At 34.4% G+C, this 27,985-nt stretch overlaps 2 protein-coding genes and 1 pseudogene across 2 annotated transcripts; all 3 read right to left on the bottom strand.

The window, feature by feature from the left end:
* Or5bo1-ps1 (olfactory receptor family 5 subfamily BO member 1, pseudogene 1) lies at positions 8,028-8,729 on the bottom strand (annotated as a pseudogene).
* On the bottom strand, positions 12,343-13,275 carry Or5w8b (olfactory receptor family 5 subfamily W member 8B). The gene is given in 1 exon segment (NM_001000654.1): positions 12,343-13,275. A coding segment is annotated over 1 exon segment (933 nt).
* A 10,160-nt stretch (positions 13,276-23,435) lies between these two features.
* On the bottom strand, positions 23,436-24,386 carry Or5d40 (olfactory receptor family 5 subfamily D member 40). Its single transcript, NM_001000337.1, is given in 1 exon segment — positions 23,436-24,386. A coding segment is annotated over 1 exon segment (951 nt).
* Positions 24,387-27,985: the final 3,599 nt, after the last annotated feature.

Genomic DNA, 27,985 nt, shown 5'->3' on the forward strand with positions numbered 1-27,985 from the left:
TAGCAGAATATTTATTGTAGCAGCCTCCTTTTACATTTTCTCTAGCAGATCCCACAGAGTTTTCCCTTCTAATGTTCCTCCCCTGCTGCTTTGTTCTATCCCCACACTCCCTCAGTCACTCCCTGCTAACATATAGGCCAATCCACTTAGGGAAGAGAAGAATATTCTTAAACTCACTAGGACAGGAAAGACGTTGATGAGAAGACGACCATTAGCACAAGAACTAACATCAAAAGTTGGTATTGGACATTCTACTACCTGAGGACCCAGCTATACCTCTCTTGGGCATATACCCAAAAGATGCTCCAACATGCAAAAAAGACACATGCTCCACTATGTTCATAGCAGCCTTATTTATAGTTATGAGAAGCTGGAAAGAACCCAGGTGCCCTTCAACAGAGGAATGGATTCAAAAAATATGGCACATCTACACAATGAAGTACTATTCAGCAATCAAAACCAGTGACTTCATGAAATTCCTAGGCAAATGGAATGAACTAGAAAATATCATCCTGAGTAATTCAATCACAGAAGAAGACACTTAGTATGTACTCAGTGATAAGTGAATATTAGCCAAAAGCTCGAATTACCCAAGATGCAATCCACAGATCACTGGAAGCTCAAGAAGAAGGATGACCAAAATTGGGACTCTCCCACTCCTTCTTAAAAGGTGAAAAAAGAATGTCTGTATGAAGGGATATGTAAGCAAAGTTTAGAGTGGCGACTCAAGGAATGGTCATTCATAGCCTGTCACATATGTGGCCCATATATATATGGCCACCAAGACTCGATAAGATTCATGAAGCTAAAAGATGCATCCTGAAAGGGACCAGATATAGATCTTTCCTGAGAGACACATCCAGAGCATGTCAAATACAGAGGTCAATGCTAGCAGCAAACCACTGAACTGAGAACAGGATCCCTTTAGGGGGAATTAGAGGAAGAATTGAAAGAGTTGAAAGAGATTGCAACCCCACACAAACAACAGTGCCAACCAACCAGAGCTTCCAGGGACTAAACCACTACTGAAAGACTATACATGGACTGACCCAGGTCTCCAACTGCATATGTAACAGAGAAAAGCCTTGTTGGGGCACCAGTAGAAGGGGAAGCCCTTGATCCTGTCAAGGTTGGACCCCCAGTGCAGAGGAATATGGGGGGGCAGTAAGGGTGATGTATAGGGGATATACCCATATGGGGAAGTGGGAGGTGAGGGAATGGAGTCTTATGGACAGGAAACTGGGAAGGAGAATAATATTTGAAATGTAAGTAAAGAAATATATCTAATTTAAAAAGGAAAAAAATAGAACTTCATAAACCTGATAATCTTATGCATAATAGAAGGTATTTTCATTCGAAGTGGCAGCCAAAGAATAGAAAATAGTTTTGCCAATTACAGATTCAGTAAAGGGATAATATAAAAATATGTGAATAGCTCAAGAAGAAGATATGAAAATCAAATAACCCAATTAAAATTATGGCACATATCAAAATACAGAATTCTGTTTACATGATATTGCATTGGTTAGATGACTTGGGTCAATAACAAAAACAATCACTCATGATGGCAAAGATGGGGAATAAGAATACTCATTCTTTGCTTGTGGGGAGTCAATCTTGAACAGTCATTATGAAAATTAGTATGTTGGTTATTTAGAGGGATGGGAATAAATTTTAATACTATCCACCTACACTACTCTTGGGCATGCAAAAGTGTACATACTCTTGAGTACATGCCAAAGACAGTAATTCATCTTACCACAGGATCACATGTTCAGCTGTGTTTACTACTATGTTCACATAGCCAGAAATTGGGAAAAAAACTAGATGTCTCTCACGAAGATTGGATAAAGAAAATGTACATTAACACAATTGGGTATTACTCAGATATTGAAAAATACATGACAGTATAAAATTTGAAGATTAATGGATGGAATTAGAAAAAAATACATCTATCTTGAGTGATGTTACTTAAACTCAAATATATAAATATTGTATATATATTCAGTTATATGTATATATTAGCCATCTTGTGTATGTTAACCAAGCTACAATTTGTAGACTCAGTAATATCAATATAGAGAAAAGAGTACACGGATGTATGGCTTGTTCTTGGTAGAAAGGTAGAGTATATTTAATGAGTGGAATATGGATGAGTATGGGATTCAAATGGGAGGATCCTATGAGAGAAAATCGGGTAAGGAGGTAAAGGGAATGCGGGAAGAGACAGCTATATTGAGGAACATTTCAGGGATTGGTATGGGAACAAAGTGTACTGAAAATTACCTAAAATATATGAAATAGATCCTAATAAAGTAACCAGTGTGAAACAGTGTCCTGATTGGACATCACTTGTCTACAAATAAAACTTCTAATAACAAGATTGGATTATAACCAATTTGGTTAGACAAAATGGTCCCACAGAAATGCTCAAACAATGTTGCCAATACAAAGGTTGTTCTCTACAAAATGACAGCAACGTCCCATTGCTGTCAAGACCCACACAAATTACTGAATATTGAGAAGTCAGTGTGGTATCTAAACAAAACTTTTTTTATCTTCATTTAGTTTCTTTGGTTCAGGATCATTGTCAGCAGGCTATGATAGGAGAAACACAGTCATACCCCATTCAAAAACTCTTTGATCTAAGTAATGTCCTGACTATAAAATATGCTAGGGCAATGTTGACAGAAAGTTTGTGGGAGTAATTATTCAATGTCTGATTTGACTTAAGGACCACTCAGCCAGGTGGAACCACTACCCAATACTGCTTATGTTACCAAGAACCAGAGAATAGAGGCCTAGAGTAAAACCAAATACTACAGGTCATAAAAAGAAAAGTATTGATAGAAGACCTCTAGTTAGAATTCAGCTACACTCATCTGTCATTTTCTTATTCCTCCATAATCATAAAAACTCCATCAAATCTCTCCCCTGAGAACACAGAGAACTCCATGGAAGAGGAGGCCGGAAGGGCATAAAAGTGAGTAGGAATGGATAGCATCAGCCACATACATCCTTCTAAGTCATATCTAAACAAAAATCAGAGGAACTCACAGAGACTGAAGCAGCAATCAGCGTGCTCAGTTACACCCAGGTCCTTCCATACATACAGCTTTCAGTTTAGGATTTTTATGAGATCCCAAGATGTGAATATGAAGCTCTCTAATTTTGATGCTTTATTTAAGCTCCTTCCCTTATATTTGCTTGCCTTGTCCAAATTCAATGTGATAGGTTTTGTTTTATCTTATTATATTTTATTTTGTCGTGTTTTGCTGTTATCTCTTAGATGCCTGTATTTTTTAATGAGATAAAGAAATGGAATGGATTTGGATGAGAAGCAGAGGGGAACTGGGAAGAGCAGAGAGAGGACAAACTGTAAACAGGATAAACTGTATGAGAGCAGAATCTATTTTCAATGAAAGAGGGAGAAAATTATGGTAAATCCATATTGCCTAAGGAAATATGCTTTAATTTCAGAATAGGGTTACATACCTGAAGTTGGAACTTTGCCAGAACAATCTTCCCTGAAGCACAGTTTTCATATTGCTTGAAGGTGGTATTCAGTCTTCTGGAAAATAAGAGAGCCATGGTCATATCTAACTATGATGCTTGTTAAGTACAACACTATCTTGACAGATATATCATGCCCATTGATGCAGCAGTGTAATGGCTTTCTAGTCGTTCTGAGATCTGAGCATCCCTAGAAGAGAATTCATGTCTATAGAGTAAATCTGGAAAACAAGCAAACAAATCAACAAAAACCCAACAGTTCAGGCATCATAAGTCATGGGGAAATCTATTAATATTATTATGCTAAATGGACATGCTTTAAAACTGTCATCTATTTACATTTATTTTTGTAGATTTATGCTGTTCTTAGGTATGGTTGGAACAGCTCTGTTTGTAGTTGGCAATGATTGGTAAACAGAATCATCTCTACAAATATATGAGAATATAGGACTATTGAGTTCACAGTGCTAGACTGAGCCCCAAGTCTTTGGAAATACCACAGAGGAAAAAGTAGGACTCACAAAATTAGAAATGTTAGGAAATAATGCAAAGAAACCCAATCTTGACACTGCTAAACTGACCAAATATTTTAGACTACATAGGTCATAGGCCTAACAAAATCATGCTGTTTTATGTTTGTGTGCGTGTTTCTTTTTATTTATTATTCTCTCAAACAATATATACTGACTCCTGCCAAATCCCACTTTAGACTTGTAGCTAGCTTCCCCCCACCTCCTGTCACTCCAGTTCCACTGTTTCTCAATTTCCCTTTAAGAAAGATCAGGTTTCACAGTAATATCAACTAAATATATCATAGTAAGATGCAATAAGTCAAGACATATATCATTATATTAAAGATGGATGAGGGAACCCAATAGTAGAGAAGGAGTACCCAAAGCAGACAGGCAAGTGAGTCAGACACAACTTACTCCCATTGTAATGAGTCCCACCAAAACACCAAGGTAAATAGCATTTATGGAGAAGACATAGTAAAGATCTCCATGATTGCTGCTTCAGGGTCTGAGAGCCCTATGAATACTGTTCAATTGGTTGTGTGGGCAGTGTTCTCCTGATATGCTTGGCACCTCTAGCTCCTACAATCTTCCCTCTCCTTCTTCTACAGAATTTCCTGAACTCTATGAAATGTATGGGTATGGGTCTCTGCATTGCTCCAAACAGCTGTCAATCTCTAATGATAATTGGAGTAGACAACTGTCTGTGTTTGTAACATAATATCATTAGGAATCATTTCATTCACTTTTTCTTTTTCTGGTCAGTTGTGTTTGGTTCTACTCTAGGTCTCTGAAGCACCCAGATTCAGATTCTTGTCAGCTAGACAGTATGGAACACGACCTCCTCTTGCCATTTTAGCCTAAAGTTATACAATATATTATTTGTCCACTCTGAGCAGCACTGAGCCTCCATTGTTTAGCACAATTTGCAAGCAGGACAAGTGGTGGGTTGAAGATTTTTTTATTTTTTTTCTGAGTTGATGTCCTAGTATCATCACTGGGAGATGTGCCTGGTTACAATAATGGCCAGTTCAGGATCCCTCACATGGGTCACCCAAATCAGGTTCCAGAAAGTTTCCACTGCATTAAGTGTCCATATTTCCCCCTAAATATCCACAGTTTCAGTTGTCTCTCCCTGGACTCTTTACATCCATCTCTCCTCACACACCTGTTCCCTCCTCTTCTCATCTATAGTTGCCCCAGACCAACTACAAAATCTAATCTATTTAACCTTCCTAGGAAAAGCCATGTGTCCCCACATAGACTCCCTTGTTTATTTAACCCCTCTGGCCTGTGAATTGTTGTATTCTTATTCTATACTTAACAGCTACTATTCATTTTTAAATGAGTGTATATCATGTTTGCCTTTCTGGATCTGGGATTTCTAGCTCAGGATGACTTTTTTTGTCTAATTCCATCTATTTGCCTGAACACTTTGTGATGTAATTTTTTGCTTACCACTGAGTAATAAATACATCATTTTTAAACATACCACATTTTCTTTATTTATTCTTTCATTGATATATATATATATATATATATGTATATATATATATATAGCCAGAAGTGGGTATATATATATACTTACTTCTGGCTATTATGAATAAAGTCACTATGAACATAGTTGAGCAAGTGTCCTGGTAAACAGATAGAGCATCCTTTGTATATCTGCCCAAGAGTATTATAGGTGAGACTTATACTAGATAGATTCCTAACTTTCTGAGTATGAACTGGCTCTACCAGTTTGCATTGTCACCAGCAATAGAGAAGTGTTCCCCTTGCCTCACATCACTGCATGAACTGTCACTTCTGCTATTGCTCTTACCAATGGAAACAGGTATAAGAAGGAATCTTAAAGAAGTTTTGACATACATTTCTTTTATGGCTAAGGATGTGGAATATTTATTTTTCCATTATTTTTTGTAAGATATATTTCTTTATTTACATTTCAAATGTTATTCCCTTTCCTGTCTATAAGCCCCCATTGCCTCCCTATCCCCCATAAGGGTATGCCCCTGAATCGACCCTCCTTACTGCTCCCACCCCAACATTCCTCTGCACTGGGGGTGCAACCTTGGCAGGACCATGGACTTCCCCTTCCACTGGTGCTCCAACAAGGTTATTCTCTGCTCCATATGCAGTTGGAGTCCTGGGTCAGTCCATGAATGATCTTTTGGTAGTGGTTGAGTCTCTGCAAGCTCTGGTTGGTTACCATTGTTGTTCTTATGGGGTTGCAAGCCCCTTCAGCTCTTTCAACCCTTCCTCTAAATCCCACAAAGGGGTTCCTGTTATTAGTTCATTGGTTTTGCTGCTTCCATTGACCTCTGTATTGGACATGCTCTGGATGTCCCTCTCAGGAGAAATCTATATCCAATCCCTTTCAGCAAGAACTCTTTAGCTTCATCAATCTTATATAGTTTTGTTGGCTGTAGATAAATGGGCAACATGTGGGGCTGTCTCTCAATGGCCATTCCTTTAGTCACTACCCATATACCCTCCTATGTATATGCCCACCCCCTTTAAGAAGGAGTGGGAGTATTCATATTTTGGTCATCCTTCTTCTTGAGCTTCCTGTGGTCTATGGTTTGCATCTTGTGTAATTCTAGTTTTTGGGCTAATATCCACTTATCAATGAGTGCATACCAAATGTGTTTTTCTGTGATTGGGTTACCTCACTCAGGATGATATTTTCTAGTTCATTCAATTTGCCAATGAATTTCATGAAGTCATTGCTTTTGATAGCTGAGTAGTACTCCATTGTATAGATGTACCACAATTTTTTAATCCATTACTCTGTGAAGAGCATATTGGTTATTTGCAGCTTCTGGCTATAATAAATAAGGCTGCTATGAACATAGTGGAGCATGTGTCTTTTTGTATGTTGGGGCATCTTTTGGGTATATGCCGAGGAGAGGTATAACTTGACAGAATTAAAATAGTAAAATGGCCATTTTGCCAAAAGCAATCTATAGATTCAATGAAATCCCCATCAAAATTCCTACTCAATTCTTTATAGAAAGAAAGAGCAATTTTCAAAATCATTTGTAATAACAAAAAAACCCAGGATACTGAAAACTATACTCAACAATAAATGAACTTTTATGGAAACACCATCCTTCACCTCAAGCAGTATTACAGAGCAATAGTCAAAAAACTGTATGGTATTAGTACAGAGACAGGCAGATAGATAAGTGGAACAGAATAGAAGACCCAGTAATGAAACCACACACCTATGGTCACTTGATATTTGACAAAGGAGATAAATGCAAGAAAGATAACATTTTCAACAAATGGTGCTGGTTCAACTGCAGGTTAGCATGCAGAAGAATTCAAATCTATCCATTCTTATCACCCTATACAAAGCTTATGTCCAAGTGGATCAAGGACCTTCACATTAAAGCAGATATACTCAAACTAATAGAAAAAAAGTGGGGAAAAGTCTTCAGCACATGGGCACTGGGGAAAATTTCCTGAGCAAAACACCAATGACTCATGCTTTAAGATCAAGAATGGACAAATGGGACCTCATAAAATTTCAAAGCTTTTGTAAGGCAACGGACACTGTCCTTAGGACAGAATGGCAACCAACAAATTGGGAAAATATCTTTAACAAACTTATATCTGATAGACAGCTAATATTTAAAATATACAAAGAACTCAAGAAGTTAGACTCCAGAGAGAAATAACCCTATTAAAATGTGGTACACAGCTAAACAAAACATTCTCAGCTGAGGAATACTGAATGGCTGAAAAGCACCTAAAGAAATGTTCAACATCCTTAGTCATCAGGGAAATGCAAACCAAAACAACCCTGAGATTTTATCTCATACCAATCAGAATGGCTAAGATAAAAATCTCAGGTGACAGCAGATGCTGGCAAGGATGTGGAGAAAGAGGAACACTCCTCCATTGTTGGTGAAACTGCAAACTGGTACAACCACTCTGGAAATGAGTCTGGAGTTTCCTCAGAAAATTGGATATAGTACTACCTGAGGCAACTACTCTTAAATAGTAGGTGGAGTTAGAGAAACCTTGACTCTCCCTTCGGCAGTGAAAGCTGATAAAACAGAACGAGGGAAGAATTCCTGAGAATGTGCTCATTTCAGTGGAACCAAAAAACAGTGAAGAAAGCCATTCTTTGAATTGTATATCAGAACAAGAGAGGAGGGAATGTGTAAATAAAAGAAAAAAATATCTCATTGGATCAACAGAAACATATGCAAATGCTAATATTGTGTATATCACAGCATCTACAATACCAACTAAGTAAACAACAGGCAGGAGTGGTAGCAAACATTACTGGACATGTCTACTGCATATAACAATGGTTTTTGGCTGTCGTCTATTAATCAAATGCCATTATTTCTAGCAGTATACATTGTATACCTGTAATGTTGAGGAAGTTAAAGACATGGACATCATAATCAAGAAAAGTAATTGAATTGCTGTTCATGTTCGTGACAAGCTGGTGCACCACCAATTTTTTGCTACTATAAAGTAGCAAACATCAGAGGAATAGAGGTAGCTGAGGAAGAAATACATTAACGTGTGAATCTGGTTGTCCATTCTATTCAAATTGATCAATCCAAAATTGTCAATTGAAATAATTAGATGGAAATGAGGAAAAATGTAAACACTTTAACCATAGTTATTTCTAATTCCCAAGAAACAGAACTCAGTGGCTGAACAATTCTCAACAGCATCCTTCTGTTCCTATAAAGTGTTTCCAAATAAGGAAGATAATGATTAATTAGACATTATTTTTGCATGTTTGATTACTATGTTAGATACTAATATTAATTTCTATGGTAATGTCTTCAGAAATATAGACCATGCTATTTAAAAGAGCACATTTAATAAAATATGTCTAATGAAAATTGATTGAGACATTTTGGTCCTACAAAGTACATAGTTCAGCAAACAAATTCATCTTGCCAGGTTACCCATCATCATACATTCTTGAACCAGTCTCTGGGTTCAGATTTACAATGATTTGAAAATAATTTCAATATTTGCCAGAGAAGTCAGAAGATAGAAGACAAAAGAAATCCTGTTTGATGAAAGATCACATTCATTGACTCATGAAATATTAATTTAGCACCATTTATGATATTTCATATAAATTAGTAAACAAAAATAGTTTGATAAAATTTAATATCAAAGCTTTACTAAGAGGTCAAATGGGATTTAGAGATACCTGCTACTTGGAGCCACTGTTGAGCAGAAATTTTATAATTCTATCATAAATTGCATCTCAAAAGTGAAAAATACATTATTGAAAAAGTAGAAGGCTGAATATAACCAGAGTATGAGACTTAAACTGGAAGTTTAAGGACTAAAGCTAGCCTAGTCGCATGTAATATTAGACATGTGTGCTTGCCAACATATAATCTCAGAACTGAAGAGGTTGAGCCTGAATCTCCTGTAAAAGAAGGGCAGTGATATAATGAAGATAGTGAGCCTCATGTTCAGTGAGAAACTCTACTTAATATATCATGGGGAATGGCAATTTATATCCTTAACATTCGGCCACATGCACTTGTAATCACATGTACACCATATCCATAAGAACATGCATGCATATACATTTATGAAAAGTAACAAAACAATAGATTCATGTATAAGGTGGAATATTATTAGGATTCTTTTTTGTTTTTATATTTTTAATCTTGCAGTGGGGTCTCCAGATAGTAAATACAAAAAGACAGAAGGTAGCACATATATAAATAATTTATACTTTATCATTTTACATGTAAAAAGGATGAAGTACAGCTTGTGAACAACAGTTTATTCTTTTGATTAGTCATTCCTTAAGCAAGGATAAAGGAAAAGATAGCATACAAAAGGATAGTTATATCATTAGCCCTGGTAACATTGTTTTTGACTACATAGTAATAAAATAATACTCATACCCAGTTACTAGAGAACAGGAAAGAATGATTTATTCTAAATAACTGGCGATGAATACACGCGAAATCAAAAGACTATTATTTTTAATTTATGTTTCAGTCACAACTTCATGAATTGGAGTTTCAAATGTGTGAATTAACAGACATGATGCTGAAAACCAGATCATCTTGTTGAATGTGGCATTAACATTTTAAGCAACTTATTTACTTCACAGGCAATTCACCTAAAATGAGGGGACACATGGAGGTCAAGTTGATTTTTTTAAATACTACAACAGAAGTAAATACAGGTTAATTGCATAGAATTAGCAAAAGTTAAGCTTTTCTTTATATTTCAATGTATTTCAAATAATGCCTTCTGCTATGTGACTGATTTAAGATTTAGAGTTAGCATACAAAATAAGAAATACTAGTTACTTTATACTCAGCAATAAAATATTTATCATGGCCCAAAAGTCACTAGTCTATGGTCCATTCAGTGCCAGAATCAGTTATGGTTAGAACCTACTATCTGGTTCAGAAAACAGGGATTCCACTATCTTTACAGAGTAGAAAGGTCAAGTAGAGGTCCAACTATGTGTTGTGAGGAAAAGCACAATTTCTAAAGGTTCAACATTTATGACTTAATCATTTCTCAAGAACTTCAGCTCCTAATAGCATCTTTTTGAGGGTTGTAATTTCAAGATAGAAGGAACAAACCAAAAGCATATTGACAGAGTCTATTGTGGAAAGATAAATGGTTAATTGCAAAAACATTTCCCAGAGGTACACATTCAAAACACATTTTATCTTTTAATTTATCATTTTATTTTATCTTTATTCTATGAAGAATCTTTCATAGGGTTTTTCTTCCTGGTGTCCTGTTACCCCATTTTATGTTCCAAAGAGAAAACAAAGAACACTTCTTGGCCTTTATTTTTATAGCAAAATATTGATATGGGGGAATATTTAAGACTTTGTCCTATAAAGTCTGAAATAATACATGGCATTTTGCTTCTTTGATCAATGTAAAATGAAAAATGTCCTTCTGTCTTAGACTCTCCCAATGTTATATGCCTTCTTCCAGGAAAGTACTTAAGCTCTAAAAGTATTGAACAAACTGTGGTGCAAAATAATATGGAAATATATGCTAATTTCTTCCAGTCAAATTGATATCTTTATTATTATTTGAAGCATAAGTGTCCACAGTCATTTCATATATTATACTAAATGTATTTGTCTGTGCATGTTTGTGTGTATGCATGTTTAATAATACATCCTCCAATCACTTTATCAGCATGTAATATATACAAAAATGTTGTTATCTTGTGTCCCATTTTTTTTTGGCATTCTTTTCCCAAAATATGATGAAAGTTTTAAATTGCAGGAAAGAAAACTTAGATCTAAACTAAAGAAAAGAAAAAAGTTAATTTGGTAATTTGAAGTGATTTAAGTGAAGAAAGAGTAACATTAAATAAGAACAGAAGAAACAAAAATAAAACAGAACCTATATTTAGAGAAACATATGGAAATGATGAAACAGAAAAGCTGTATTAGAGAAATGATACATATTTGATGGGGGAAGTTCTATCACACAGAGAGAAGCTGGATAACAGTGAAATAGAACCACTCTAATATCTCAAGAGCTTTTATATAAGGGACATTGTCCTGTTTTCAAGTAATAAAGATGATCAGACAATTAGGTGCAGATATTTATGCATTATAAAGTCTGCCTCCCAAAAAATCTGCTGATGCCACTACTACTATATGACACTGAGAGTGTCAGAAATGGCAGAACCAGTGTCATTGATTTTAGCATGATAATCAGGTAAGACTTCTGTGGTTTCTCAATGCCATAGACCTATTTACCTCAATCCCTCTCTAGTTCTCACGGCTTCAATCTATAATGTGTTTATCTCTCCAACATGCATAATTTTACTTACCTAGTTACTTTCTCCTGCACACTCAATTTAAGTAATTTCCTCTTGACGATATTTTGCATATTATCTATTTCAGGATTGTTTTGAAGTATGTTATAAATTTTTGAGGTTCAATTGAAAAGAGTTGCTTCCACAAGAAAACAAATTTATTACAAAATGAACTATGAAATTTGCCTTAAAATGTTATATAATAGGTAAGATGAAATAGTGAATGCTCATTAAAAAGAATACTCAAAGCTATGACAAAAATAGTTAAGTAGTCAAATAATCAGGAAAATTTTTAGTCATGAATTCTATGTAATAGTATTAGACTTATACTGAAATGTCATATTTTGAGGTCAATTTTATTTATTTTATTTTTGTGTTACAACAAAAGCACATTTCAGTATCTTAAACTAAAAATCACAGCCATCTTCTAAGGCATCATTTTAATTTTCCGGAAAATAGCAAACATATTTGTGAATGAATAAGCATGTGTTATACAAATTTTTAGAACCATATTTTCATTTTAAGTTTTTGCAGGGCCTGTTTCACATCCTTGTTCCTTAGGCTATAAATCAGAGGGTTCAGCATGGGAATCACAAGAGTATAAAACAATGAGGTTATTTTGTCTTGATCCAGAGAATATGAAGAACTTGGTCGAAAATACATGAAGAGTACAGTTCCTTGGAAAATGGCAACTGCAGTAAGATGGGAGGTGCAGGTAGAGAAAGCTTTGAACCTCCCCTCAGTAGAACTGATCTTTAGTACTGATAAAATGATGTAACAATAAGAGATCAGAACTCCTGAGATGGTACTTAGTTCAATAAAACCAAAAACAGTAAATAAGGCAAGTTCATTGACTTGTATGTCAGAGCAGGAGAGCATGTAAAGTGGAGGTAAATCACAAAAGAAGTGGTTGATCTCATTAGAACCACAGAAACATAAACGGAATGCCAAGGTTGTATGGATCAAACCATCTGTTGTTGCAATCAGGTAAACCCCAACCATGAGCATGGAACACACCGTGTTGGACATGTTCACTGTGTAGAGCAATGGATTGCTGATGGCCTGGTATCTATCAAAGGCCATTACTGCTAGTAGCAGACATTCAGAATCTGCAAAGACACAGAATGTCAAGAACTGCAAAGCACAACCAACAAAGGGAATTGATTTATCGTCAGCTAAGAGATCCACCAGCATCTTGGGTCCAATTGCTGTACAATAGCAGAAGTCACAGAAGGAGAGATTTGTGAGAAAGAAGTACATGGGTGTGTGAAGCTGAGCATCCGCTCTAATTAAAATTATCATTCCAAGATTGGCAAGAAGTGCAATGAGATAAACAAGTAGGAATGTGATGAACAGGGCCACTTTTGTATCATGGTTATTGGTAATTCCTGAGAAAATAAATTTGTTCACAGAGGAGCAATTTCCCCTATCCATTCTTCTTTTATGTATAATTTAAAAGATAATTTCAAAGTGGGCTTGATGAATTATTAGTTATCTCTAAAAATGTAAGAAAAAGAAAACAATAACAATTAATTTTCTGGGCTGTTTTTTCCCTAATAAATCTATCCAGTCACATTACTCTTTAAGTAGACCTTTATGATATTGATCATAATAAAATACATCTTATAGTCTGAGAGTTCAGTTGTTATGTGTAAAAGCCACACATCATTGTGAAAAATATAACATCTTATGTTTTAACATTTTAAACCAATCTTCCCTTTGCAAAACCACTGATTTATTAATTCATTTTCACTTGATCTTAGCCAAAAGGCCGAGAAGCGATTGATTCATTTTCAATGTTTGTGGACAAATATAAATCATACAAGAATTAGGCTATACAATAAAATGTTAGACTTTTTTCATGTTTAAAACAAAGCATTCAATTGAAGAAAATATTAAATATAGGCATTCTGATTCTTCAAATTCATGACTGGATTAAAGAATATTCATTTCAAATGCAATGGAAGTCTCTGGCACTGTTTGGTAAATATTAAAATTGTTTTATTCTGATACTATGTACCCTGTTATCATTCAGTAACAAGGAAGCAGATCAGATTTTAACTAAGAATATGCTTTATTTTCAGTCTATGTCTGCTCCAAAGAGTGTTCTAGAGATAAAATAATAGAATATGATCACTCAGGAGACATATTAAAATTGGATAATGTGTAAATTAACACACTAACACACATGTCTTGGCCTTGTATAAAATTTATAAGTCAAATATATCTTTTAAATTTAAAGATACATGAATCTTCGTGTGTGTGTGTGTTTGTGTGTTTGTCTTTTATATATAATGGATTTTCATCCTTAAATTTGGACCAATAAATGAAATATAGGGAGTGGGAAATAGGGATAGATATTCCTTGAACATCATTTTTATTAGTTTACCTTAATAAGCATTATTTGTAGCTTACATGGTATACAAGTGAAGCTGTGTCATCATGTACTGTTAAGTATAAGGTAATACCTAGTAAAAAAGTAATCATCGATAGAGAACAATAACAACAACTTCAGTTAATGTATATATTTTTTGGTGGTCAGACAAGCAAAGGGTTGCTTGTGAACCTAGATTAAAATAAATTAATAGCCATTTGAATAATTCTAACAGTTTTATTCAAAGTCTTCTACTTTGGAGAACAAACTTTCATCTATTTATTACTCTTCAGATTTTGCTAATATAAATAATAAGAAATTGGTTCATCTATGGTTTTTATCCACCCTCCCACAAGTCAATTTATTTAGCCTATGCTTTTAATTGCTGAAAATCAGTAACCTACCTTAGCTGAACAGTTCAATGGTGAGTGCATGCTAGTTGGCAATTTTTCATGTCAGTGAAAATTTGGTGTCTATATCACTGAAGCTCTTCCCCTAAGGCTTTTATGTAAAGAAAATATTTAATTTATTATTTTCTGGTTCTGTATTTTCCCCAGTGAATACATCAACATCATAGGCAAAGCTTGCACTTTAATTTTGATGACAACCAATTAATCTCTCTCAGGATGAAAAGAGAAAATTAATTTGACACTCTAAAATATATTTATAAAAGCAAAATATGTACTAAAAATCTGTATTCCAAACTGAAATTAATTAAACCAAAATTTTTGCTTAAAAATTATAAATATCCTTCTAGTATTTATTTCATTGTGATCCATCATCATAAATTCTATATTGGATTGTTACTTACTTGAAATGATCAAGTTTTGAGATATAATTCATATAAAATATAACATAATCACTAGTTTGATTTTTAATCCTTTTTATTTGATTTTAAATTATATCTTGACTTCTCTGTTCTGTACTTCCAGACATTCATTTCTTTAATATAAAGCATATGTGTGTAGTGTTCACTTAAATATATTACTTCCCTCAGTCCTTAGGAAATTATAAAATACTTCTGATTCATTGGAATTTATTTGTATATATTATAAGCATATATAATATATGATATATTCATGTAACTAAATCTGTATATTTGTAAACAATACATATTTGTATATATTATATGTATATGTTACTGTAGTTGTATATAACATCATTTGTATATAACAAAGAGTTTTATATCATACAATGCATTTGTTGTCTTTACTGCTTACTATACTTTACTACTTTCATATACTGTGGACTGAAAAGCTACTGAGTTCTTGGACCTTTATGTTTTTAGACTGTTATTGTTACAGTATCTGGACCATAGCCCATGAGCCATTCTTATAAATCCATTTGGTATAAATGTATATATACATTCTAAACAGTCTCTTCCTCTATATAACCCTGACTAGTTCAAGGAAGGTAGTCAGTACAGAAGAAACAATATGGATGAGGAATAAATAACACAAAAGATGTCTAAAAACCGATAAACCTTATTTTATATTTAACTATATTTACATATTACATGCAGTATATATTATGTATGCATATTATATATATACCAGACATAAGAAAACTCCATTTGAGTAGTTGATCAGGAGAGACGAGACTCCCGATGCAATAAGCCATGGATATTATCCTGGTTTCTTCTAAGACATTGAGATAAATCACATATTGCTAAATACACTTTACACTTAAGACTCAGGACTTAGAAAATTCTAGCTGTATCTGACTTAAATGCCTCCACCTTGAGAACAAGATTTCATATTACCATACTCTGCTAGGTTATACATTAAGAGTGGAAAGAATCCAAAGCTCTGCCTAGTTAAGATTCCTATTTCCCCCAACAATGACCAGCATAGCACTACAATGGTGCAATAGTTACACTTTCATCTAGCATGACCACCAGGTATATGATTGGATTTAAGCCGATTCACCAATAGGGAAATCATGCCTTAAAGTAGAAACCAAACCAAACACTCATGGTTAGTGAGGCATAAGTCTCAGAGGAGAAACTGTTAATGTCAATTTCCAAAAGTGTTATGCTATTACTCAATGCTTACTCTCATGTTAACAGATAAATGTCGTTCTTTCTTGTCATCAAAGAAGCTATGCTTGCACCAGAATAAAGACTATAAAGGAAAGTTATAAATAGTAAAAATGTATAGAAAAACTTACTGTAGGCTGTTCTGCTCAAGAAAATACAATACAACCTGAACACTTAAAGCTTAAGGAACATAGTGTAAAGGGAGAAGAAAGAGCTAGAGAAACAAGATATCTACTGTAAGATTGTGCTTTCTACATATGACAGGAGAGATATCCCCATGAAATCCCAGCAATGTGGCTGCTTAAATGATTCAAATAAAAGCAGCACAAACTGGCATACCATAATGAATAGGGAAAAAAACAAATATTTCTCCAATCTGAATTAATCATCCATAAGATATTTATATAGTATAATCTATATTAAATTGATTTTTCATCTTGAATTTATTTATCCATTTGAAACACATATAATAGCAAAAATAAGAAAATAGCAAATTAGTAATCAGTAAATTAGAAAAGAATAGTTAAAAATACTAAGATTCTTTCTGCTGCCCACAGGAAACACACCTCAGAGACAAAGACAGACACTACCTAAGAGTAAAAGGCTGGAAAACAACTTTCCAAGCAAATGATCTGAAGAAGCAAGCTGGAGTAGTCATTCTAATATCGAAAAAAAATCGATTTTCAACCAAATGTCATAAAAAAGGTAAGGAAGGACACTTCATATTCATCAAAAGAAAAATCCACCAAGATAAACTCTTAATCATAAATATCTATGCTCTAAATACAAGGGCAACTGCATACATAAAAGAAACCTTACTAAAGTTCAAAGCACACATTGCACCTCACACAATAATAGTAGGAAATTTCAACATACCACTTTCATCAATGGACAGATCATGGAAAGAGAAATTAAACAGAGACATAGACAAACTAAGAGAAGTCATGAACCAAAAGTATTTAACAGATATTTATAGAACATTCTATCCTAAAACAAAAGGATATACCTTCTTCTCATCACCTTATGGTACTTTCTCCAAAATTGACCATATAATCAGTCATAAAACAAGCCCCAATAGATACAGAAAGATAGAAATAATCACATGCTTCCTATCAGACCACCACAGGCTAAAGCTGGTCTTCAATAACTGTAAGGAAAGAATGCAAACATATACATGGAAGTTGAACAATGCTGTCCTCAATGATAATCTGGTCAAGGAAGAAATAAAGAAAGAAATTAAAGACTTCTTAGAATTTAATGAAAATGAAGGTACAACATACCCAAATTTATGAGACACAATGAAAGCTGTGCTAAGAGGAAAACTCATAGCTCTGAGTGCCTGCAGAAAGAAACACGAGAGAGCATATATCAGCAGCTTGACAGCATACCTAAAAGTTCTAGAACAAAAAGAAGCAACACACCCAGGAGAAGTAGAAGGCTGGAAATAATCAAACTCAGAGCTGAAATCAACCAAGTAGAAACTAAAAGGACTATACAAAGAATTAACAAAACCAAAAGCTTTTTTTTGAGAAAAATCAACAAGATAGATAAACCCTTAGCCAGAATAACCATAGGACACAGAGAGAGTGTCCAAACTAACAAAAATCAGAAATGAAAAGGGGGGCATAACAACAGAGCCAGAGGAAATTCAAAAATTCATCAGATCCTTCTACAAAAGCATATATTCAACAAAACTTGAAAATCTGGAGGAAATGGACAATTTCCTAGACAGATATCAGGTACAGAAGTTAAATCAGGAAAAAAAAACATTTAAACCCTGCCATAACTCCTAAAAAATAGAAGCAGTCATTAAAAGTCTCCCAACCAAAAAGACCCCAGGTCTAGATGGGTTCAGTGCAGAATTCTATCAACCTTCATAGAAGACCTCATATAAATAATATCCATACTATTCCATGAAATTGAAAGAGATAGAGCGCTACCAAATTCCTTCTATGAAGGCACAATTACTCTCATACCTAAACCACACAAACACCCAACAAAGAAAGAGAACTTCAGACCAATTTCCCTTATGAATGTCGATGCAAAGATACTCAATAAAATTCTTGCAAACCAAATCCAAGAACACATCAAAACAATCATCCATCATGATCAAGTAGGCTTCATTCCAGGGAGGCAGGGACGGTTTATTATACAGAAAAACATCAACGTAATCTACTACATAAACAAACTGAAAGCAAGTAAAAGATCTGTATGATAAGAACTTCAAGCCTCTGAAGAAAGAAATCAAAGATCTCAGAAGAGGGAAAGATCTCCCATGCTCATGGATTAGCAGGATTAATATAATAAAAAATGGACATTTTACCAAAAGCGATCTACAGATTTAATGCAATCCCATCAACATTCCAACCCAATTCTTCATAGAGTTAGACAGAACAATTTGCAAATTCATCTGGAATAACAAAAAACCCTGGATAGCTAAAACTATGCTCAAAAATAAAAAGAATTCTTGGGGAATCAATATCCCTTAAATCAAGCAGTATTACAGAGCCATAGTGATAAAAACTACATGATATTGGTCCAGAAACAGACAGATAGACCAGTGGAATAGAATTGAAGACCCAGAAATGAATCTACACACCTATGGTCATTTGATTTTTGACAAAGGAGCTAAAACTATTCAATGGAAAAAAGACAGCATTTTCAACAAATGGTGCTGGTTCAACTGGAGGTCAGCATGTAGAAGAATGGAGATCGATCCATGATTATCACCCTGTACAAAGCTTAAGTCTAAGTGGATCAAGGACCTCCACATCAAGCCAGATACACTCAAACTTTTGGAACAAATAGTGGGGAAGAATCTTGAACACATGGGCACTGGAGAAAATTTCCTGGACAAAACACCAATGGCTTATGTTCTAAGATCAAGAATCGACAAATGGGATCTTATAAAACTGCAAGCTTCTGTAAGGGAGAGGATATTGTTGTTAGGGCAAAATGCCAACGAACAGATTGGGAAAAGATCTTTACCAATCCTACAACTGATAGAGGACTTATATCCAAAATATAAAAAGAACTCAAGAAGTTAGACTGCAGGGAGACAAATAACCCTATTAAAAATGGGGTTCAGAGCTAAATAAATAATTCACAGCTGAGGAATGTCGAATGGCTGAGAAAAACCTAAAGAAATGTTCAACATCTTTAGTCATAAGGAAAATGCATATCAAAACAACCCTGAGATTCCACCTCACACCAGTCAGAATGACTAAGATCAAAAACTCAGGTGACAGCAGATGCTGGCAAGGGTGTGGAGAAAGAAGACCACTCCTCCATTGTTGGTGGAATTGTAGAGTTGTACAACCATTCTGGAAATCAATCTGGAGGTTCCTCGTATACCTCTCTTGAGCATATACCCATAAGCTGCCCCAACATATAACAAAGGCACATGCTCCACTATGTTCATAGCAGCCTTATTTATAATAGCCAGAAGCTGGACAGAACCCAAATGCCTTCAACAGATGAATCGATACGGAAAATGTGGTACATCTTCACAATGGAATACTACTCTGCTATCAAAACAATGACTTCATGAAATTCATAGGCAAATGGATGGAACTGGAGAATATCATCCTGAGTGAGGTAACCCAATCACAGAAAACACACTTGATATGCAATCATTAATAAGTGAATATTAGTCCAAATGTTCGAATTAACTTAGATGCACAGAACACATGAAACTCAAGAAAGAATGACCAAAATGTGAATGCTTCTCTCCTTCTTTAAAAGAGGAACAAGAATACCCTTTGGAGGGAATAGGGATGCAAAGTTTAGAACAGAGGCTGAAGGAAACTAATCCAGAGCCTGCCTCATATGTGGCCCATACATAAACAGCCACCAAACTAGATAATATCGATGAAGCAAGAAGTGGAGGCTGACAGGAAACGGATGTAGAACTATTCTGAGAAACATAGCCAGAATAAAGCTAATACATAGGCGATTGCCAGCAGCAAACCACTAAACTGAGAATGGGACCCTCGTGGAAGGAATCAGAGAAAGGACAGAAAGAGCTTGAAGGGGCTTGAGACCCCATACGAACAAAATGCCAACCAACCAGAGGTTCCAGGGATTAAGCCACTACCCAAAAAACTATACATGGACTCACCCTGGGCTCCAACCTCATAGGTAGCAATTAATAGCCTAGTAAGAGCACCAGTGGAAGGGGAGCCCTTGGTCCTACCAAGACTGAACCCCGAGTGAACGTAATTGTTGGGGGAAGGGCGGTAATGGGGGGAGGATGGGGAGGAAAACATCCATATAGAGGGGGAGAGGGAGGAGTTAGGGGAATGTTTGCCCGGAAACCAGGAAAGGGAATAACATTCGAAATGTAAATAAGAAATACTCAAGTTAATAAAAAAGAAAAAAGAAGTTCAGACATAAATCCAATTTCAAATATTATAACATTCCTTCAAATAAAACCTGTCAAACTTTAAAATCAACAAATAACTGTTAATAAAAGGTATTAAAATTTCAGTTATTTTAATTTATTCTTATTTATGTACTTATTATTAAACACAGGTTCTCCATATCAACATGTGAATTTTTTTTTTTTTGGTTCTTTTTTTCGGAGCTGGGGACCGAACCCAGGGCCTTGCGCTTCCTAGGTAAGTGCTCTACCACTGAGCTAAATCCCCAGCCCGTGAATTATTTTTTTAAGTTCTGTAAAGAATTGTGATAAAATTTTGATAGCTATTGCATTGAATCCATAGATTTGTTTCTGTGTTTTTAAAATTTTTAAAATTGGCAATGTGCTGAGGGGGAGAGATTCACTTTCTATTAAGTTTCTGACGTCTAATAGATTGATAATATTCTAATGAAGACCATATATTCAAGAATATATAAGCAGAACAAAGTTCTTATTAAGGGGGAATAAATTAATTGATATAGAAGAAAGAATGGATTTCAGAGAAGTAGGTTGAATGTACAAACACACACAATCACAAACACACACACACACACACACACACACAGGAATCAACAAACATTTCTCCTTGATATCTTTCAACAGCAATGGTCTTAATTCTCTAATAAAATGAGTCAGAGTAATTAAATGGATGTGAAAAGAGGATCCATCTTTCTGCAACACTCAAAACCACATATTAACATCAAATATAGGGTTGGAACAAAATTATTAAAAGCAATAGACCAAAGGAAAAAGGCTGATGTATTTTAATAGTTGACAAAATTGATTTCAAACTAATTGTCATGTGAAGAGTTATGGAAGATCTTACACCTCATATTCATCAAAGGAAAATACATTAGAATGGTGTTAAAATTTTTAACATCTTAACCAAATGCAAAGACTCACAGTATATAAAAAATGCTACTACAGCTTAAGCCACATATTGACACTTGCACACTGGTAATTGGAGATCTCCATATATCCCATTAAATAAACAAGAAGAGTTTCTGCTGCCTATATATTTTTGGATATTTGACTTGGATTTGATTTGGATCATTGGAACATGATCAATCTACCATGTACTGAAAACTTAATGAATTATTAATCTCTCTCTCTCTCCCAGAACACAGACATCTAAAAAATTTTAAAACAATATAGAAGACTAAGAAGAATGCAATATTTTTCAAGAATATGTATTCATATCAGTATGCAATGAAAACCTATTTATAATGACTTCAATAAAATTGAGGAAAGGAATGAAAGAACGTAAGTGTAACTATCAACAAAAGTTTTAGTCCAAAGAAGCTCAAAGCTGTAAATAATATATTTCATGGAATAAATTTATGTGATTTTAAATAATAAATAGTATTATCTCATTGATTAAGCAGCAAAGTAATTACTTTGTTGTCGCTAATGACTAAAACAATTAGCAAAATAAGGAATCAATTGTACATTTTTAAAATACAAACTTTTGTCTGTAATTGGGATAAGAGAAACTAGAATCTAATAGAATATTTTAATTATTCGAAAACTGAAATCAGGAGAGATGATCTTCCCCAGGGAAGAACATATGAACAATTTGTGGCAAGTGGCAAATTATTATCCATGAAAACATACATACAAGTGCACTATACCAACAGAAATATTATGTTCAGAAATATATACATATGTCCATGTAGTTAGGCAATGACAAAATAGTGAAAAAAAAAATCAGGCCATGAATTTGAAGGAGAGTATGGAGAGTTACATGGGATGGTTTAAAAGTAGGAATGTGAAGGGAATAATGGAGTTATAATCTTAAAATTAAGACCAAGTGAAATGAGTGCACATTGGTGATAGTAAGTATTTCAATGTGTGATTCCTAATAGAATCACATTTTCATAAAGCAAATCTAAATCATTAACTTACATACAGTATAATACCATATATCTGTTTTACAGAGCTTTCCAAGTAAAAAGTAAGGGTTAATTGTAAGGACTTGAATGTTGATGTCATAAAAAGCTAAAGCATTGAGAAGAGATTTTTTTCTTCTTCATTCTAATTTACCTAAAACTAATTGAATAGATTTTGAAATGTTAACTTTTCTTTAGCTGTTCAATGGGAGTACAGAACATTTGTATGAAAGTGTAGAAAACCAATATAAATGGCATAATTTTCAATATTAGGTTTAAAACATAACACATATTTACTAAAAACTAATATGTGATTGATAATATATGTATTAAAAAGGAGTTTTTAGAAAATGAGTAAATACATATTAAATTGAAAATGCATTTTTTCCTTTTTTATGTATTTATATTGGTTATTTTATTTCTCTACATTTCAACTGTCATCTCCCTTCCCAGCTTTCCCTCCATAAGACCCTATTCCCTTTTCCCTCAGCTTGCCTCTATTAGGGTGCTCCCTCACCTGCCCATCCCCTCCTGCCTCTGTGGCCTAGTGTCCCCCTATCTTGTGTCATCAAGCCTAAAAACGACCAACGCATTCCCCTTCCAGTGATGGCAGATAAGATAATCCAGCTAGAACTATGGGTGCCCACTGAGTACTCCTTGGTTGTTGGTTTAGTTTTCAGGAGCACTGGGGGATCTGGTTGTTGATATTGTTGTTCTTGCTATGAGGTTGCAAATTTCTTCAATTCCTATAGTCCTTGCCCTAACTTTTCCATTGGGTACATGTCCTCAGTCCAATGTGTGGTTGTGTACATCCGCATCTGTATTGGTCCCGCTCTGGCAGAGCCTTTCAGGGGAAAATGCATTCTAGCGGTATTACATTGAATGACGGTGCAGTTTTGAGCCGATGAGCCTCTTCACTGTGTCCTTTACATCTTTGTTCCGTAGGCTGTAGATGAGGGGGTTCAGCATGGGAATCAGGACTGTATAGAGCACAGTTGCTATTTTGACTAGGAGCTGTGAGCTCTTTGCGTTGGGTACACAGTACAGAAGGAGAATAATCCCATGGAAGATGCTGATAGCAGTCAGGTGGGAAGTGCAGGTGGAGAAGGCTTTTCGGAGTCCACCTTTAGAAGGCATTTTGATGATTGTAACAACTATGAAGACATAGGAGGCCATAGTGATAAGAAGGCTACTACCCTCACTTAATATGGAAATGACTAAGCATGTCATCTGGCTGAAGGAGGGGTCAGAACAGGATACAGAGATGATGGCTGAATACTCACAGCCAAAGTGATTGATGATTCCAGGTTCACAATAAGACAGCTCTAAGAGAGTGTACGTGATTATCACAGCACACAGACCTCCCCACATATAACTTCCAGCTATTAGGAGACCACACAATTGATGAGACATAGCAACAGTATAGAGCAGAGGGTTGCAAACAGCCACGAACCTGTCGTAGGCCATCACTGCTAACATGAACATCTCTGTAATCACGCATGCACAGCCAAAGAAAAACTGTGTCATGCAATCTTTTAAGAAAATAGTTCTGTTTTCCACAATCAAGATCTCTAACAATTTTGGTGTAAATACACTAGAATAACATATATCCAAAAATGAAAGATGACTCAGGAAAAAGTACATGGGTGTGTGAAGCTTAGGGTTGATCCTTCGGATCACAATTATGCCAACATTTCCTACCAGAGTGATTGTGTAAATGGTCAGTATCATAAGGAAGAGGGGTAGCTGGAGGTGTGGGTATTCTGAGAAGCCCACCAGAATAAATGTGGTTACAGAACTCTGGTTTATCATTGCATGTATCATGAGCTCCCGGTTACAAAAAAATGAAGAACAGGAAAAAACAAGGAATTTAATCAGTAGAACTGGACAGGTTGGAGTGGTAGACGCCTAGATAAACCTTGACATAAACAACAAAGACAAACAATGGTTATGTATCCATAGCGTCCTTCTTCAGCTTAGATTCTTCACCTCAAACTCTCTATGTTTCTGCAGGATAGATCTGTTCTTTAATCCCATATATTCTCATCTGGAATAAAAATAATTTACTATGTGAATTGCATATAAATTCAACATGATTATTTCTGATTATTGAAATACTTACTAATAGATGATAATTGCCAAGGCTCATTCAGATAATGAGATCAGTGCTGTCAGGTTCTCATGTTTGAGAAGACTCCAGCTAAATGTATATAATATGCCAGAATAATGAAGGAATAAAAACTGGTCTTTAAGTGTTTGAAATAAAAAATAAATCTATGATTCCTTACAACAAAATTTTGTGTTGTTTGTTTTTCATTTATGAATGTAATCTAGGGCCTTGTGAATGCTGGGTAGGAACATGACATTATAGCTCTACAACATTCTTTTTACTTTTTGGAAAATTTTGAGACAGATTCTTAATTGTGTTCCTAAGCTAGTTGGCCTTGACCTTGTTAGACTCTGTATTTACACCAGGCTCAAAGCACACTGACACAGTTTCTAACCAAATGACTATTTATGATTTTTATAATCTGTACTATCATTTTGCTAACAATATTTTCTTCATTTTTTAACATGAAGCTCCTCTGCTACCAAAAATAAACCCTTCACTTTGTCTTTAAAAATAATCATTACACTGATCATCAAAATTAATTTCAAATTCAAATGTGTAACTTTGGAGGCTTTAAATATTAACTTAGTAGTAGTAGTAGTAGTAGTAGTAGTAGTAGTAGTAGTAGTAGTAGGAGGAGGAGGAGGAGGAGGAGGAGGAGGAGGAGGAGCAGTAGTTTTATCTGCTTACCCAAACTACTTAAATATCTCACATTTGTGCAGTCTATATACAATACTACTTTAATTGTTTAAGTATTTTATATATAATTACATGTTAATCAAATCCTTCCCTTTCCTTCTCAATGTCTTCCTATATAGTCCCATCATTTTACACTCCCAATTTCAAGATTTTTTAAAACTAATATGATATTATCAGTCCTGTGCTGAAGTTTATGCTAATATCTGTAACCACTACCTTAGGAAACAATTACCATAGCCAACGAAATTATAAATTAGAGAACCTGGTATAAATTTGTGACTTGGCATAAAACTTTTAAATCACAAAGTATACTAGTTTGAACTTATTTATTTCACTGGTTGGCAAAATGTCTTCCTGCATTACTAATGAAACAAATGGTTCATTATTTCACTCTAAGAATTTTTAGAAAAATTTGAGATTATCAGTTTATTGTTAAATTACAAATCTAGATTCATTCTTCTCTCAATTCCTAATATGCATATTGTCAATTTATATCCTATTTTGTTGAATCTTTGACTAAATTTGCCTTAATTCAGCACAGCCAAAATACATAGAATCCTCCACTCAAATTCCAGTTTTCATGAATTATCCTGAATGTTTGTGATCATCCTATTTTATACATCATTAAGATTGGGACAATGTTTTAAGTTTTGTTTTGTTTTATTTTGTTTTGTTTTTAAAAATTGTCATCTCGTATCTTAAGGCACACACACACACACACACACACACACAATCATCATCACCATCATCATCACCATCACCATCATCACCACCACCACCACCACCACCACCATCATCATCATCATCGTCATAATCATCATCATCTTTTTCTTGGTTATAAAATGAGGATAGTCCTCCATATTTCTCAACTCAACACCCAGTAGTCTTAAGCAAGAAAATAATGAATTATAAACTGTAACACTTTTCCTAAAAACAGTTAAGGGGAAATCTACATAAGCTTATGAATATAATAAAATTATCATTTGCAATTGATTAAATTAATTACCCAAACCTCATGTAGGATTGTTGCGCGAGAGACATTTGCTAAACCAAGATTTATAACACTCACTATAGAAATAAAAAGGAAGGGGGATTCAGAGTTGTATGTATCCTAATTCTGTTAATTTTATAAGACTGAGTTGTGTACTCTGATGCCTTACCAGGAATCTTTTTCTTCCACTAAAATTTCTTAAAAGTATTTTTCAATTATGATTTTCAATATGACTTCCTGAGGAAGGTGTTGTTTTTCTGTGAATATCACTATTTTCAACTACTTGGTTTTCCTTGCACCTTAGTTCTTAATATCTAAGTTGCATTGTATTTTATTGTCCTATGTTTATATTCACATATTTGCTGACCTAAATTAATCAAATTTCATATTGACACAACTTATATTTCACATTTTAAAGTCTTTATATTAGTAACAACAAAAAAAGAAATGGCTCAAACAAAAACAGTGTTGTTAAGAATTAGGGATATAGGGGTTGGGGATTTAGCTCAGCGGTAGAGCGCTTGCCTAGCAAGCGCAAGGCCCTGGGTTTGGTCCCCAGCTCCCGGAAAAAAAAAAAAAAAGAAAGAAAGAATTAGGGATATAGAACTTACCACCTTAACATATGCTAAGTACTCAAAGGAGTCTCAATTCACATTTCTATCCACTTGTCAAGTTCAAAGGATTTTCAAGTACCTCTTTGAAGATTCAAAATATGGCAAGAAACTCACCAAAAAATATTCTTGATGTGCATTTGATATTGTGTAACATACTTATTAATAAATGGGACAATTTCATTGAATATTGAAATATTTTAAGGTTCTCAAATAAAGGTAGCAACTGTCCTTCGTAAAGTGAAATTAAGTAAAGAAAGCAAACACCAAACTATACCTAAAGAAACAAAATAAACAGAAGACACATTTTTAAGCTATATTAATGATGGCATCATTTACTATGATCTAAGTCATTGGCTTTGGGAAAACATACCCTAGAGAATATTGTCTATATTGTTGATGATTGCCTTGGACTACAAACAAATGTGTAATTAGAGAAAACTTTATCTTTCTTTTTAATTAATAATTTGCTATTGTGTTCACAATTTTTTGTGCACATGCATGGAAATAACAAAAAGAAATGCACTACTATGTAATATATGCTAATAAATCATTAAATAAAAATAGGTTGATTTAAAAATTAAAAATTTTCTCATACAACAGACATTTAAAAGGGAAAACACATCCGTAATTATTCCCATATCATACTAAAACCTTGAAAACCATGTATTTTATTCCCAAACACTAATTAATATATTTTATGGAAACATTATATATCATTATATATTAGCAAACATTCTATTTTTGATTTCAAAATTTTTATGCCTATCTATATACTGAAATTTGAACTTTTTAACCCCCCAATATTCTGTCATAATTATCCTACCTCCAGTTTTCTAATTTGCTTTTTGATAGTGTTGTAAGAGACTACCAACTATCAAGTTGATAAAGGAAGGTTCACATTAGCTTAAACTTCTTTTTCACAATCCATCATTAAAGGATGTGAAGGAATTTAAGCAGGAACCTGGAGCCAAACACTGAAGCAGAAGTCAGGGAGAAATACTGTTTATTG

Source organism: Rattus norvegicus, chromosome 3, assembly GCF_021556685.1.
Source record: "Rattus norvegicus strain SHRSP/BbbUtx chromosome 3, alternate assembly SHRSP_T2T, whole genome shotgun sequence".
Classification (NCBI taxonomy): Eukaryota; Metazoa; Chordata; class Mammalia; order Rodentia; family Muridae; genus Rattus; species Rattus norvegicus.